The sequence below is a fragment of the Scardinius erythrophthalmus genome (genome assembly GCF_964197995.2).
Source record: "Scardinius erythrophthalmus genome assembly, chromosome: 9".
In the NCBI taxonomy this organism is placed as follows: domain Eukaryota; kingdom Metazoa; phylum Chordata; class Actinopteri; order Cypriniformes; family Leuciscidae; genus Scardinius; species Scardinius erythrophthalmus.
In genome coordinates this window covers 2,156,545-2,172,558 of record NC_138229.1, presented here as the reverse complement: position 1 = coordinate 2,172,558, position 16,014 = coordinate 2,156,545, and the positions used below count along the sequence as shown (strand labels likewise).

General features: G+C 39.0%; 1 protein-coding gene and 1 long non-coding RNA gene across 3 annotated transcripts; one reads left to right on the top strand and one right to left on the bottom strand.

The window, feature by feature from the left end:
• The first annotated feature begins 2,862 nt into the window (after positions 1-2,862).
• LOC308695843 lies at positions 2,863-6,073 on the top strand. Of its 2 annotated transcripts, none has more exons than XR_014030740.1 (6): positions 2,863-2,996; positions 3,175-3,239; positions 3,511-3,566; positions 3,959-3,999; positions 4,435-4,545; positions 5,093-6,073. It is a non-coding gene; the product is annotated as an uncharacterized lncRNA (long non-coding RNA). The 2 variants fall into 2 exon arrangements; XR_014030741.1 differs by having other exon boundaries at positions 3,919-3,999.
• Positions 6,074-10,599: 4,526 nt separating this feature from the next.
• On the bottom strand, positions 10,600-12,550 carry LOC308695918 (extracellular superoxide dismutase [Cu-Zn]-like). The gene is made up of 2 exons (XM_081374187.1): positions 12,339-12,550; positions 10,600-11,369 (listed from the first exon to the last, which is right to left on the bottom strand). Exon 2 carries the CDS (start codon positions 11,352-11,354, stop codon positions 10,716-10,718), a length of 639 nt encoding a protein of 212 aa, XP_081230313.1. The 5' UTR covers positions 11,355-11,369; positions 12,339-12,550; the 3' UTR covers positions 10,600-10,715.
• Positions 12,551-16,014: the final 3,464 nt, after the last annotated feature.

The following is a 16,014-nucleotide window of genomic DNA, read 5'->3' as shown; positions in this document are numbered from 1 at the left end:
TTAACACATCACACAAACATATTCCACAGCATATTTAACAGACCCAAAAGCACATAGATAGGCTATGGTGAGTAATACTCATCAGTTCACTCAATGCATGTGTAAAGTTCAAAACAACTAGAACATGTTATGTTGACATGAAATTTTATGAAATTTGAATATCAGATATCTTAATGAACTCTACAACATATTACAAATGGAACTATGACACATGCAACAACAAATAGGCTAACAAAAATTCAATACGAGGAAAATTTAAAACGGTAACCATATTGTAAAACTTTTTTCTGTCTGTTTTCTCTGAACACTGTAAATGAACTTAAATTGTGTCCATATTTTAAAGCGTTAAATTCTGCATCTACATTTTAATCATAATAATAATTTGTTACACTTATATAGCGCTTTTCTGGTTACTCAAAGCGCTTTACATGGAAAGGGGAATATCCTCAACCACCACCAATGTGCAGCATCCACCGGGATGATGCGACGGGCAGCCATATTGGGCCAGAACGCCCACCACACACCAGCTTAATGGTGGAGAGGAGACAGTGATGAAGCCAATCAGTATATGGGAATGATTAGGAGGCCATGATGGACAGAGGCCAAGGGGCAAATTTGGGGTTACACCTCTACTCTTTTTCGAAGGACATCCTGGGATTTTTAAAGAGAGTCAGGACCTCGGTTTAAAGTCTCATTGGAAGGATGGTGCTCTTTGACAGTATAGTGTCCCGATCACTACACTGGGGCGTTAGGTCCCACATAGACCAAGGGTGAGCACCCCCTGCTGGCCTCACTAACACCTCTTCCAGCAGCAACCTGGTTTTCTCAGGAGGTCTCCCATCCAGGTACTAACCAGGCTTGCTAACCTCTTACAATAACAAAGATTTAGGTTGATGACGCATAAGCGGAATTATGGAACTTGTCGTCATGCCGAAGGATCTAATAATGTTTATGGATGAGTGAATACATTGATGTTTTTAACATGACTGTGGTATGAAGCAGGTCGCGATTGCTAATGAGAGACAGATTGCTAGCGCCACATGCGAGTCCCGCGGATATAAAGGAATAAGGAAATTTCATTCTATCGATCTACCCGAAAGTGCTGAATTAATACTCACACATAGCCCTTTTCCACCAGCATGAACCGGGTGCCAGTTCAGAGCCAGAGCTATTGCCAGTCCGGAGTTGGTTCGACTGACGAGCTCTCTAATGCCTCGTTTCCACTGAGCGGTACGGTACGGTACGGTACGGTACGGAACGGTACGCATTTATTTGCGTTTCCACTATCAAAAGTTGTGAATGGTACCAAAATGCCGAACCGTACCGTACCACTTTTTAGGTACCCTTCCATTGGGGTACCTAGCACAGTGGAACGGTACTAAAAGGTGGAGCTAGACTCACTGCAGGACGTTGATTGGTTGACAGAGAATCGTCACTTGCGCGTGCTACAAGAGGAATGACAACATAAGAAGCGCCATTTTTTAATATACAGTTTAATATAATACTACTGTTACTGTATCACGAAATGTCATTTTAAGAGTTTTTCAGGCGAGAATGTAGTTGTTTAAAGCTCAAATCTGTGGTTTATTTATAAAGATGATTTTTTTTTCCCGGTTGTGAGATCCATGCGTTCCCCAGCAAACACAGAACGTTCCCCTAACGTTCCCGTTTGGTTCCCATTTGGTTATTTTTTTGGGAACCAAACAAGAACGTTCTGGGAACGTTCCCTGTAGGTTATTTTTAGGATCTTTGTTTATAACATTAAGGGAACGTTCCCAGAACGTTCCCTGTAGGTTATTTTTAGGTTTAAATTTATAACCTAAAGAGAACGTTCTGGGAACATTCCCTGTAGGTTATTTTTTGGATATATTTTTATAACTTTAAGGGAACGTTCCCAGAACGTTCCCTGTAGGTTATTTTTAGGTTTAAATTTATAACCTAAAGAGAACGTTCTGGGAACATTCCCTGTAGGTTATTTTTAGGATCTATTTTTATAACTTTAAGGGAACGTTCCCAGAACGTTCCCTGTAGGTTATTTTTAGGTTTAAATTTATAACCTAAAGAGAACGTTCTGGGAACGTTCCCTGCAGGTTGTTATTTAATAACCTAAAGAGAACCTTCCCAGAACGTTCCCTGCAGGTTATTTTTAGGTTTAATTTTTATAACCTAAAGAGAACCTTCCCAGAACGTTTCCTTGCAGGTTTTAGGTTTTATTTGTATAACCTAAAGAGAACGTTCTGGGAACGTTCTCTGCAGGTTATTATTTTAATATCACTTAGCCTACTATTAACAGGCAGATTACCAACTGACAACGTCGTCAGTACGGTCCCCTAAGGTTATAAGATAACCAACAACGTTCAGATCTATTCGCAATAACTTTTTATTAATGATATTTTAAATTATGTTATATTTTAATTCTATATGTTTATTTAAATGCTGCATGACTTTGAAGTGTTTTAATGCGCATGCGCGTGATCAAACACTGGAGCACGTGCGCTGCTCGAGAGCAGATGGAAACGTCATCGACAACTGACAAACAACAAAACTCCCGTCTCTCGCTGTTGGTTTCACTGCTTTCAGGTAAGTTTAGACAACAAAATCTCACAAATAATACACACAAACGCCCCTGACACATTTCTTACGTGTAATTGACACGCTTCTGTTAAATATTTATTTTAAAGAAATGATTTTATGTCTTTGAAAAAGTCCGTTAGCATCTACGCTAGCTAACCGGTTTCAAAAGACAACGTTAGGCCTAAGTTACGTTAAGTTGAGGTCTTATTTATGAAAGTTTGGGTTTTTAAACACATATTTAGTGTAGATAACAGTTTTTGATAGTTTTGCTGGTAATTTGTCAATGGGAAGTAAGCTAATTTATTTAGGCTAACCAAAAAGAATGCACTGTATTGTTAACTTAATCAGTGACGTTACTTACCAATATTGCTAAAATGTGATTTCAGAATAGCGAGAGAAAAAATAAAACTCTACAACAAGGGGTGAGTTATTGTTTAATGATGATAATTCCATATGCATTTATTTCACAATATATTATCTTAAGATTTGTATATATTTATCTTTTCTGCATTTCACCTCTGTTCTAGCTTGGTTCCTTGTAATAAACCTATCACATGTAATATTTTTGGCTCTGTGACAAACAGCATGTTATGTTCCTAGATCATCATGCTGTGATGGCCTGCTGCACTCCCTGTCCAAGAAAATCTCTATGAACCATATGACTAGTAAGCAAAACCACCTCAAACATGCAGTGCACTGCTGTCCAAAGGTTTGGGGTCTGTAAGATTTATGCTTTTGAAATAAGTCTCACATTTTAAAATCATTAACCCCAAGTTTTTTCAGTGAGATTGTCCTTGAGAAGCCTGTAAGCTAAATAATCAGCTAAATAATAGGCGACTAATACAATATTATAATGGTCATAGTTATAATAATTCATTTAACTATTATGATAACATGATATCCTGATGATTACTATATTTTATTTTATTTCTTTAGGTCTGTTTTGAATTATGTTGGCCAATGAGACTGACAACATACTGTCCAACTCAAAGGTATTTATGTATTTTTTTATTTTTTTTTATTGATCAATACTGAAATTCTTTGTACTTTTAAATGCGGTTCAGGGGGTCGACAACTTTAGGCAGTTATTTTTCACAGATTTATTTATTTAATGTTTATTTGACAGGGACAAATGCATAGAACATTGCTTTATAAAAAATACAAAGTAGATGCCATGCATACAGGTTTATAGCCATGACTAATTTGCAACCCCTAGATATCTTGGGCAGCTGTGGCTCATACTCTTAGCCTTTAAAAATGTTTGAATTGATATCCCCAATGCAATATCAGGGGGTAAATATATCATTAGAGTTCTTAAAGTTATGGCTTTGCTCTTGTTACCAGATGAGATAAAATCCCTATTGTTTGGCCCTGTATTCTTCAGGACAAGACCTTGATGCCATCCACAGTCAGTAGATGAAGAAGGTGAGTTTAGCCGAATTCAGTTCTCTTTCACTTTTTTTTTTAGCTTAAACAGACACGTGCACGCAAAATGAAGTCAAAATGGCGAGTTTCCTCTTGTCTTGTGTTTTAAACAGAAAGAAAACGGATGCGTGTCATTTATATTAGTTCTGCGCATTCGTCTTAAAGGGACAGCAGCCTAACGTACCCGCAGCTGTTTGTGTCGCCAATGGTGATCAAACATCAAAAGAGAGAATGACTTGTAGCTTTAGCAAAGATACATTAATTTTATAGTTATTTTATTTTTACACTGAAGACTTATTTTACATTTTGATAAATCAATTTCTGTACCTGATAAGTTAGATTTAACTGAAAAACATAATGCACTGCTTATTTCAACTGTGTTTTTCTTCTATTGTATTTATCTATGCTTGTTATCTATTGTAATTTTCTATGCAGGTTCACTCCTCTACAAAATCCCCCCAATAGAGGTTATGCGGAGCGCCCAGCGGTTGAACCGGAAAGAGGTCTAAGCATTTCCGCTTTTCACTTCCGTACACATCTGCAGCGGTAGGTGATCTCTGAGTTTACTGTTAATTTTTGCTTATTACACTAAAATTCTTACTTCTGTTTTAATTAAAATGTCACGAAGGCTAAAATATCAGAAAAGGGAACATCCGAACAGCAGTTTTTGTTGTGTGCCGGTCTGCTCTATGTCGGGGAAAATGAGTAGTACAAATAGGTTCTGTACTCATAAAGTGACGTCAACATCAGCAGTAGCATTCGCCGTCAGGCAAGTGTTATTTAAATAAACTCCTGATGTACTTACAAACTTTCCAATGCCTCGTTTAATGAGTACAGAACCTATTTGTACTACTGTAGTAGTTTGGTACCATTCTGGGCATTATTAGTGGGGTAATTTACCAGATACAAACCTGGAGCCGTTAGCGCATGCACTAAACCATACGGCTGATATCTCTAAATAAACTCTAAATTTTTCAATATTGTGCAGCACTAATATTGAGCATATCTTAAAGTGAACCTGGAATGATAATTTGTGATACCAGATGAGATGTATGTATGATAGATTTTGAACTGTACTATTTTTTTATTTCAGGTTTTCTGGGATCCCAGCGGAAGGCATCAAGGCATCAGATGTTGGCCTGGACAGATGCACCTGTAAACTACACCGACCTTTGCTTTTGCATGGATGGCTGATTATTACCATGTTCTGTGAGGGTTTCATTATAGCAAAACTGAGCACCTGTGACAGTGGAATTTGTAGGTGTAAAGTCACAGAGATTAAAAAAAAAAAATTGATAGCAGTTTCAAACTTTTTTTCACTTTCTTTCTCATAAACAACACAGCAGTTACAGGTTTTCAAATTCTTCATTGGAGGTGAGACTTATACATAAAAGGTAGAGCGAATTCGCAGGTCAGAGTTCACTAGACTTAAATATTATTTTCTCTGTTTTTTATTTGACTTCAGAGAGAGAGGCTTAATATGGGTATCCTTACCCCTATATAAAACATTCCTTTTTTGATTTGTAGTCTGAAATAATAAATAGTGCAATATAAATAAATGCAATGTATTGTTTTGAAATATATAAATTTTTCTATACACATTGATGCTGAAATATCTGAATAAATACATGATACCAGCAGCGCTCGTGCTCATATCTCCTACAGCTTGTGATCCCAATTGTGATCCACAATCCCACCTCACTCTTTTCATTTGCTCCAGATGAATATTAATGCCATTACAGGGCTTGAATTTTGGCATGGGATTGTGTGTCCATGTAACGCGTTGTCTTTTTATTTTCTTGTTAAATTTGCAGATGGTGTTGGGAGTTTAAATGTTTTGAGCGGAGTGAAGATTGGCACATTCATGTATATTGTATATAAATGAATACTTTTTCAACTTTATAGCCAAAGTTATAGGCTACAGTTTGCAAAAAGATCGTTTTAATTAAAATGTTTGTGCAGTTTTATTTGAAATATTTTCATGTTTGAAATATTAAATGTAAATTACTGTTCCTGAATACATTTTGCTAACGCTGTTTTTAATGACTTATTTTAGGTTGATAATTAAACAATGAATAAACAAAAACATGGATTGTGTGCTGATTTATTTATTTAATACAAACTGATTGATTTACTTATTAGTGATAGTTTCTGTAAATTCAATTTATTGTAATAATATATTCATAGGATTCTTAAGTGTTTGAACAATAAACAATGTAGAATATGTTGTTTGTAGACCTACAATTTGTGTACAGGCATATCAGGATGTGTAGACGTTAGGAGAACGTTCCGGGAACGTTCTGGGAACCTTTCGGCAACGTTCCGGGAACGTTCCCCTAACCTTCCGGGAACGTTACGAGAACCTTGCGGGAACCTTTCGGGAACGTTCTGGGAACCTTTCGGGAACGTTCCGGGAACGTTCCCCTAACCTATAGGGAACGTTCTATTAACGTAAAGAAAACTTTCCTGGCTAACCAATAGGAACGTTCTGGGAACCAAAAACTAACGTTCCCAGAACGTTCCCAGAACGTTAAATTGTTAGCTGGGTCAGCGGGCGCTCGGCGCTCATGTTTCCCGGCTGGATGAGCCTTGCCTCGGCGTTCGTCGCAGACTCCGACGGTAGTGGTTAAACATAAGCTATAATTCGTTTTGTGTAGACCTAACGGGCGATCTTTGGTCTCGTGAATATATAATGAGTTCCCTGTCAATCGTTTTGGCTGAGGGCTAAGTTTAGTTTTATATTAACGTTATTTGTGTTTAACTACTTGTAATGTTAGAGCGCTGCATTTGGATATTTGACTTAATTGTTTGCTTTATTTCTTATTGTATAGCTTCTTGTACTTTACTTAAACTTTTATATAGGCTATTATTGATAAAACTGAAATTTTACAAAAAGAAATATGGTTTCTTGTCATTTTTTATTACAAGATTATCACTGATGTTTATTGCAACATTTGTACAAATGCATATATTGCCTGGAATATGTTTATTTTATTTATTTTTTTAAACGAAAAGAGGTAACGTTAGGGTTGTGTTTTAAATTTCGTTTCGTTATAAATAGAATAACGTATAACGTGCAGTGAATAATCAATATGCGTTGCGCATGAACCACATTTGTGTCCCTATAATGTTTAATTTATTTAAATGAAAACGAAAAGAGGCAGAGTGGTGTTTTATAACATATTTCGTTTTATTGTTGCTTAAAATGTACAGACAGAGTAACCGAGATAACCGGTGTATCAGCGACGCTTTTAAGAACGCGCTGTACCATTTGCATGTAGGAGTCGCACATGGCAAGTACAAACTTTGCGTACTTGATATTGAGAAAAGCCTAATGTCGGCGCTTGTCTTCTTGTGACAAACATGTCGAGGAGCAAGAATAAGATCTGCTGCATGTCATCCATTGTAGTTTACTATGTTCTTCTTCGCGCGAAAATGACGTCGATCGAAACACCACGCCTATCAAGTAAGGGTACTGTTGGCAGTGGAAACGCTAGCCAGATCATGGTTAACAGACCCGAACCGTACCGTACTGTCCCGTACCGTACCGTACTGCTCAGTGGAAACGAGGCATAAGATCCGGTTTGCCTTTCCACAAGGCCAGAGAGCCAGATCTTACGTCACTGTATACATCTCATGTTGCCCAGCAATGCTAGCGTGGCAGCGGCAAACACAAACACACCAGGCTTGTTCGAGATGGTTCGGCTTCTCGCAGACCGATCGGCTCATGACCTCAAAGCACTGCGAAAGCGATCCAAAAGCACAAGGAGTCGTATGCTCTCCAAACACTCCCGCAGCTCCGATCGGTCCGTGCTGCTCCGATGCATCTCGAACAAGCCTTCCATCAACAATGGAGGTCGTTGCGATACTATTGATGCTCATGGCTTTGCGAACCTACATCGGCATCCAAACACGGCGAATCCAACGTGTTCGTGCAGCTCGCCGTAACTTGCATAGACAGAGATTACAATCAAGCTGCTATTAGCTCGATTAGCTGCTATTTGAAAAATGGCGGTCAAAAGTTTCTGTTCATCTTGTTGGTCACGGTAACCCCGCCCCGAGCCCCCAGTGCAAGCGGTTCTTACTTCTAGACCAGCAATGTTTTGGTGCTACTCAAGAACCACTTTTCCTGGTTCAGGGCTGGTGCTTTGGGTGTGGAAAAACAAAGAACCGATTTGAAACTAGGCTCTAGCTCCGAACCAGCACCAGCACTGCCTTGGTGGAAGTGGGTTAACAAGTCAGTTTATTTGGCGAATTAAACTTGTGAGGTAACGCAGCGCTGTTTCACTTGGTCTACACTATCACACTAAACTGCATTTGAGTGTGTTGAAAGTTATAATGTTATTCTATATGTTTGTTTGTCTGTATGAGACTAGCAGTAAGCTAGATGAACGTTAGAATAACCTACTGATCATATTCTAACATTTCATCATGTTAAGCTGTATAACATTGATTAGTTTTATGCACATTTGCTCACCTGCCTAATAAAGTGCTCTTTGATACCAATCTTTCATTTGAAAGTCACGTGTCTAGTATCTGTAAAACCGCATTTTCCATCTTAAAAATATATCTAAATTACGTCATATGCTCTCATTGACAAATGCGGAACAATTAGTTCATGCGTTCATGACGTCAGGGCTAGATTATTGTAATGCTCTACTGGGTGGTTGCCCTGCACGCTTAATAAACAAACTACAGCTGGTTCAAAACGCAGCAGCTCGAGTTCTTACCAGAACCAGGAAGTATGACCATATTAGCCCAGTTCTGTCAACACTGCACTGGCTCCCGATTAAACATCGCATCAATTTTAAAATATTGCTGATTACTTACAAAGCACTGAATGGTTTAGCTCTGCAGTACTTGAGCGAGCTCTTAACGCATTATAGTCCTTCACGTCTATTGCGATCTCAAAATTCCGGCCAGTTAATAATACCTAGAATATCAAAATCGACTGCTGGCGGTAGATCCTTCTCCTATTTAGCACCAAAACTCTGGAACAGTCTTCCTAACATTGTCCGGGAAGCAGACACACTCTGTCAGTTCAAAGCTAGACTAAAAACACATCTTTTTGAGCTAGCATTCACATAATACATTATAGACTTTTAAAATTCAATGTTAGGCTGCATAGATTAGGTCAGCCGGAACCGGGAACACTTCCCATAAATCCTGATTTTCCTCGTTACATCATAAGAAGAATGGCATCTATGCTAATTTTAGTGTCTTTGTTTATCCTGAGGTTTTCCCACAGCCGGCTGGATCCAGGCCGTATCCTGATCTGACGAAGGACCTTCGCCTGGACCCGATGACAACGCTGTGCTGAAGTGCCAACTAGTCTCTCCCTATGGAGGATCCCTTTCCCACTCTACAGATAAAGCGTCGTCGGGAAAATTCAATTCGCAACCTACCCCGAAGAGACAAATAAAATAAATTCTGTATCAAAATTTATAAGGAAAGACCAGTACTTTGTTCAGGCTTGGTTTGTAGTGAATTTCAAACCTGCGCACATATAATCAAACGCACATAACTATAGAACCAATTCTTAATGCGCATGTGAACGCCATCAGCGTTTCTCACAGGTTCGCGTTTAAAGTCTGTGTAGAGAGAATGGTTTCGTCTTGGCGGCCCCTAATTTAATAACAAATTATCGTTGCGATGGAAGCGAATCAATCAAACTAACTTTAGCTGTAAAATAACTTTATTAAAGAACCGCTGTAAAGCCATAACAATCTCTACCTTAAATTATACGTTTATCTCTGTAAAGCTGCTTTGAAACAATCTACATTGTTAAAAGCGCTATATAAATGAAGATGACTTGACTTAAGTTGAAGTTTGTCACGGACGTGGAGCTCTCGGCATCTCAAAAACACCACAATATTGATCCTCGTTTTAGTTCTCCTTTTGTCCCAAAGTCTGCTTGCCATGGTCCATAATGTTTGAACGAAACAACTCCAGGAGCGTGCAGCTAGACGTAACGCAGTCTGTGGCAAAGGTTACTATGGCAGTACGAGCGGAAGTGAACATGGACGAGCCATTATTTAAAATTGGAATTTCTCTGAAATTAAACATTTTTGGGAACTTTTAGGATACTGGAAGTACACAACTGCATCACACTTTGCAAGTGAGTTTTGGTTATTTTATTACAAAAATCTTACATATTGTCACTTTAAACACTTTACAAGAAAACCAACACATTTTAAAATAATTTTTGCACTTTGATTCCTTGTTAACTGTAGTAAACTGTCAGAATAATATACCCATTTGTTGACATTTAGCGAGAAACCTTATAATTTAGAAAATAAAATCTTATGTCAGAGGTTATGTCTACCGTCAACAATAAGGGTGTCTTCCCTTGAGATGTAGCCACACCCTCCAGTGTCATATTGCATCAACCAAAACCATTTGATCATTTAAAGAAATAGTGTATCTTTAAAGGCCATTGTCATGCTCCTAAAGTGTTAACCCATTGAGCACAGTAAATCAAACTAAACGGCCCACTTTACCTGCATTCACCCTACATTTGTATTTAAGAGTGCATTTACTATTGGAAGCTATGGCCAAAAAGCCTCTGAAAAGACCAAGAAAAAAAAAACATGGGAATGTTCAGGTTATGAAATATACTTTAATGTAGGACACATACAAAGAATACACAAGGAAAACCATGATTATCCTATTTGAATCTGCCCTTCCACCATATCTGACTCCCTCATCTTTGACTCTCAGTGCCTTCCTCCACATTTTTTCTTGGGGAGCACTTCAGTCTTCTGCCACAGACTTGGAGTAGTAATACCAATCACACCCAAAGCAATTATCGGTCCAGCACACTCCTTATCTGAATCCATTCCCAGATCATCCTCCTTCTCATGAACCACCACCGCACGTCCCAGAATGGAATAAGGCCCAAAGAGCTTGGCGCCTGGAAGCGTCAGGAACTGCCTTATAACTCCTTGCTCGGAAGCGAAGTTGCCCAGGTCTCCAGGATGAGGGTGGTCAACGCCGTTTGGATTATAATGAGGACCAACAGTGATGCTGCCTTGACTGAGGTCTCCATACTGATGGATGTGCACGGCACGCTCTTGAGGATCGATGGCAGGCAAACCACGGAGGTTGATTTTCACTTCTAAATCTCCATTGGGGAAGAGCTGCTTGAAGAGGATTTGCCCAAAGATCTTTGGCTGGTTACGTGGCAAATTGGGGCTGGGAGTTACTTCACAAGTGGCATAGATTGTATTGTCGAACTCCACGACTTCCGGCTGTGGAGCTTGGGCAGGCAAACAAACTGGATTTTTGGAGAACTCTCCTCCTTGTATATGCAGCACCAGCAATATCAGAGGGAATATTAGGATGATTTTCTCCATGTTGATCTTTAAAGCCTACAATGAAGAGTGGATTCAGTGAAATCATGCCGTTTGGTTTAAGAATGTAATATTTTTGATAAAAGGTCAAAGCTTTGAGAATGGAAGTTGCATTAGATAAAATAGCACAACCAGATTAGTTTGCAACAGAAAAGTAAACCATATAAGAAACCCAGACAGCAACATAGTGTCGGCCCAAATCCGGCCCACATCTGGGCCGTGTGTAATCCATGTGTACCAGATGTGGGCCGACCCTATGTTGCTGTCTGGAAAACCCTATAATCTTTGAATTACCATGTACCATTGTAAAAAAAATAAAAAAATAAGGCAATTATTGGTATTGGATGTGTACCTGTAGTATCTTGAAAGAACAATAATGATTAAATTAAAAAAAAAAAAAAAACCTGTAGGTCCACTTGCAGATAATAACACTGATGAATTATAAAAAGCCACTTAAGTGTACACACCGTACACTTTCATAAGTGTCACACCTGCCAGCCAAAGTGCCTATGATAGCCACCAGGTGGATGTAATCACACTAAAATGAGTCCAGGCAAAGGTTTATGGAAATGGTAAAGGTCTAGGGAGAAGTGCCCTCTGGTGGCTATCATAGCGCTTCTGCTGGCAGGAGTGACATTAAATACATGTACACTTTAAACAATACAAGTAATTATGAAATGGATTACAAATAAAGATGTACTTCAGTCAAACAAAGGACTGTTTAATATACACTTAAAATATGCATAAACATGCAATTAAGTCTGAAAACATTACATTCTTGCCCTTAAGTATATATTTTTTATAGGTTTATTTTAAAAAATATGTACTCTTCTTTTTAAAGCATGCTAAAGTGTACTTTTTCACAAGGACAGTTAAAATAAAAGACAATATCTATACATTTGCTTAAACTAACATTTTTTAGTTGCACTAAATCAAGTCAGTTGATGGAGAAAAAAACACAAGCCTAAAACAGCAAAGGTGCGTCACCGTATAGCTGGAAAGCTGTCCTCAATCCGTGTGGAGCCTGAATATTGCAGTCACTAAAATACTACAGCGCTTAATCCGTGTGCAGTCCTGACCTGGGGTTGAGAGAATGTTCCTTTGCAATCACACTTTTGGCTGCTCTTTTAGGAACTCATGTTGAGCTACAAGTTAACCATGATAGTCTGTTAGTCACTAATTAACTTCACCTGTGTTTCATTTAGCTCCCTTTGTTTGCCTGCTTCTATATAGCACTCAGTTTATTCAGTTCTTTGTCTTGCATTGCACAATGTGTTCTCCAGTGTAGATTATCTCCATTGTTTTGTGTTTATTAAAAGAAGTACTGCTATAGATTCCTCTTCTCTTCTTTTGTGACTCATTAATTCTTAGTGTACAATTCCACTTGTCACCACTTCTTATAGCAGATATTCATCTCACATAAAGTGAATAGCTGACAGTTCTTCTTTTTCAAGAAACCATTTCTACAGACTCTGATGTACCAAGCCTGACAAGCCTATATTACACATGCAATTGGACTGTTATTTAATTGTCTTTGAAGGCAGAAGTAAACATTTCTGAGGGAATGATTCTTCTATGGCATCGATGTTAAAATCCCCTTTTGGTAGATTGAATGCAAGTAAGGTGGGACACTTTTTGTTAAACGTGTCATTTAGATACAGTACCTAGATGTTTATTTCTTTTTATTACTTTTGTTAACTTTAAGATCCGACTTTAATATTTCATTTTGAATACAGTTGATATGTGTTATTTGCATGGTATATACCAATAAACATTTTGAGATCATGCAAATTTGTGCATTTGTTCATGCACAAATTTCTTTTCAGGTAATGTGACCCATCCCTAATTTATCAAAAATGATCCTGGATCTTAAAATCACATGATTTATTAACACATCACACAAACATATTCCACAGCATATTTAACAGACCCAAAAGCACATAGATAGGCTATGGTGAGTAATACTCATCAGTTCACTCAATGCATGTGTAAAGTTCAAAACAACTAGAACATGTTATGTTGACATGAAATTTTATGAAATTTGAATATCAGATATCTAAATGAACTCTACAACATATTACAAATGGAACTACGACACATGCAACAACAAATAGGCTAACAAAAATTCAATACGAGGAAAATTTAAAACGGTAACCATATTGTAAAACTTTTTTCTGTCTGTTTTCTCTGAACACTGTAAATGAACTTAAATTGTGTCCATATTTTAAAGCGTTAAATTCTGCATCTACATTTTAATAATAATAATAATAATTTGTTACACTTATATAGCGCTTTTCTGGGTACTCAAAGCGCTCTACATGGAAAGGGGAATATCCTCAACCACCACCAATGTGCAGCATCCACCTGGATGATGCGACGGGCAGCCATATTGGGCCAGAACGCCCACCACACACCAGCTTAATGGTGGAGAGGAGACAGTGATGAAGCCAATCAGTATATGGGGAGGATTAGGAGGCCATGATGGACAGAGGCCAAGGGCAAATTTGGCCAGGATGCCGGGGTTACACCTCTACTCTTTTTCGAAGAACATCCTGGGATTTTTAAAGAGAGTCAGGACCTCGGTTTAAAGTCTCATTGGAAGGATGGTGCTCTTTGACAGTATAGTGTCCCGATCACTACACTGGGGCGTTAGGTCCCACATAGACCAAGGGTGAGCACCCCCTGCTGGCCTCACTAACACCTCTTCCAGCAGCAACCTGGTTTTCTCAGGAGGTCTCCCATCCAGGTACTAACCAGGCTTGCTAACCTCTTACAATAACAAAGATTTAGGTTGATGACGCATAAGCGGAATTATGGAACTTGTCGTCATGCCGAAGGATCTAATAATGTTTAAGGATGAGTGAATACATTGATGTTTTTAACATGACTGTGGTATGAAGCAGGTCGCGATTGCTAATGAGAGACAGATTGCTAGCGCCACATGCGAGTCCCGCGGATATAAAGGAATAAGGAAATTTCATTCTATCGATCTACCCGAAAGTGCTGAATTAATACTCACACATAGCCCTTTTCCACCAGCATGAACCGGGTGCCAGTTCAGAGCCAGAGCTATTGTCAGTCCGGAGTTGGTTCGACTGACGAGCTCTCTAAGATCCGGTTTGCCTTTCCACAAGGCCAGAGAGCCAGATCTTACGTCACTGTATACATCTCATGTTGCCCAGCATTGCTAGCGTGGCAGCGGCAAACACAAACACACCAGGCTTGTTCGAGATGGTTCGGCTTCTCGCAGGCCGATCGGCTCATGACCTCAAAGCACTGCGAAAGCGATCCAAAAGCACAAGGAGTCGTATGCTCTCCAAACACTCCCGCAGCTCCGATCGGTCCGTGCTGCTCCGATGCATCTCGAACAAGCCTTCCATCAACAATGGAGGTCGTTGCGATACTATTGATGCTCATGGCTTTGCGAACCTACATCGGCATCCAAACACGGCGAATCCAACGTGTTCGTGCAGCTCGCCGTAACTTGCATAGACGGAGATTACAATCAAGCTGCTATTAGCTCGATTAGCTGCTATTTGAAAAATGGCGGTCACAAGTTTCTGTTCGTCTTGTTGGTCACGGTAACCCCGCCCCCAGCCCCCAGTGCAAGCGGTTCTTACTTCTAGACCAGCAATGTTTTGGTGCTACTCAAGAACCACTTTTCCTGGTTCAGGGCTGGTGCTTTGGGTGTGGAAAAACAAAGAACCGATTTGAAACTAGGCTCTAGCTCCGAACCAGCACCAGCACTGCCTTGGTGGAAGAGGGTTAACAAGTCAGTTTATTTGGCGAATTAAACTTGTGAGGTAACGCAGCGCTGTTTCACTTGTTCTACACTATCACACTAAACTGCATTTGAGTGTGTTGAAAGTTATAATGTTATTCTATATGTTTGTTTGTCTGTATGAGACTAGCAGTAAGCTAGATGAACGTTAGAATAACCTACTGATCATATTCTAGCATTTCATCATGTTAAGCTGTATAACATTGATTAGTTTTATGCACATTTGCTCACCTGTCTAATAAAGTGCTCTTTGATACCAATCTTTCATTTGAAAGTCACGTGTCTAGTATCTGTAAAACCGCATTTTCCATCTTAAAAATATATCTAAATTACGTCATATGCTCTCATTGACAAATGCGGAACAATTAGTTCATGCGTTCATGACGTCAAGGCTAGATTATTGTAATGCTCTACTGGGTGGTTGCCCTGCACGCTTAATAAACAAACTACAGCTGGTTCAAAATGCAGCAGCTCGAGTTCTTACCAGAACCAGGAAGTATGACCATATTAGCCCAGTTCTGTCAACACTGCACTGGCTCCCTACTAAACATCGCATCAATTTTAAAATATTGCTGATCACGTACAAAGCACTAAATGGTTTAGCTCTGCAGTACTTGAGCGAGCTCTTAACGCATTATAGTCCTTCACGTCTATTGCGATCTCGAAATTCCGGCCAGTTAATAATACCTAGAATATCAAAATCGACTGCTGGCGGTAGATCCTTTTCCTATTTAGCACCAAAACTTTGGAACAGTCTTCCTAACATTGTCCGGGAAGCAGACTCACTCTGTCAGTTCAAAGCTAGACTAAAAACACATCTTTTTGAGCTAGCATTCACATAATACATTATAGACTTTTAAAATTCAATGTTAGGCTGCATAG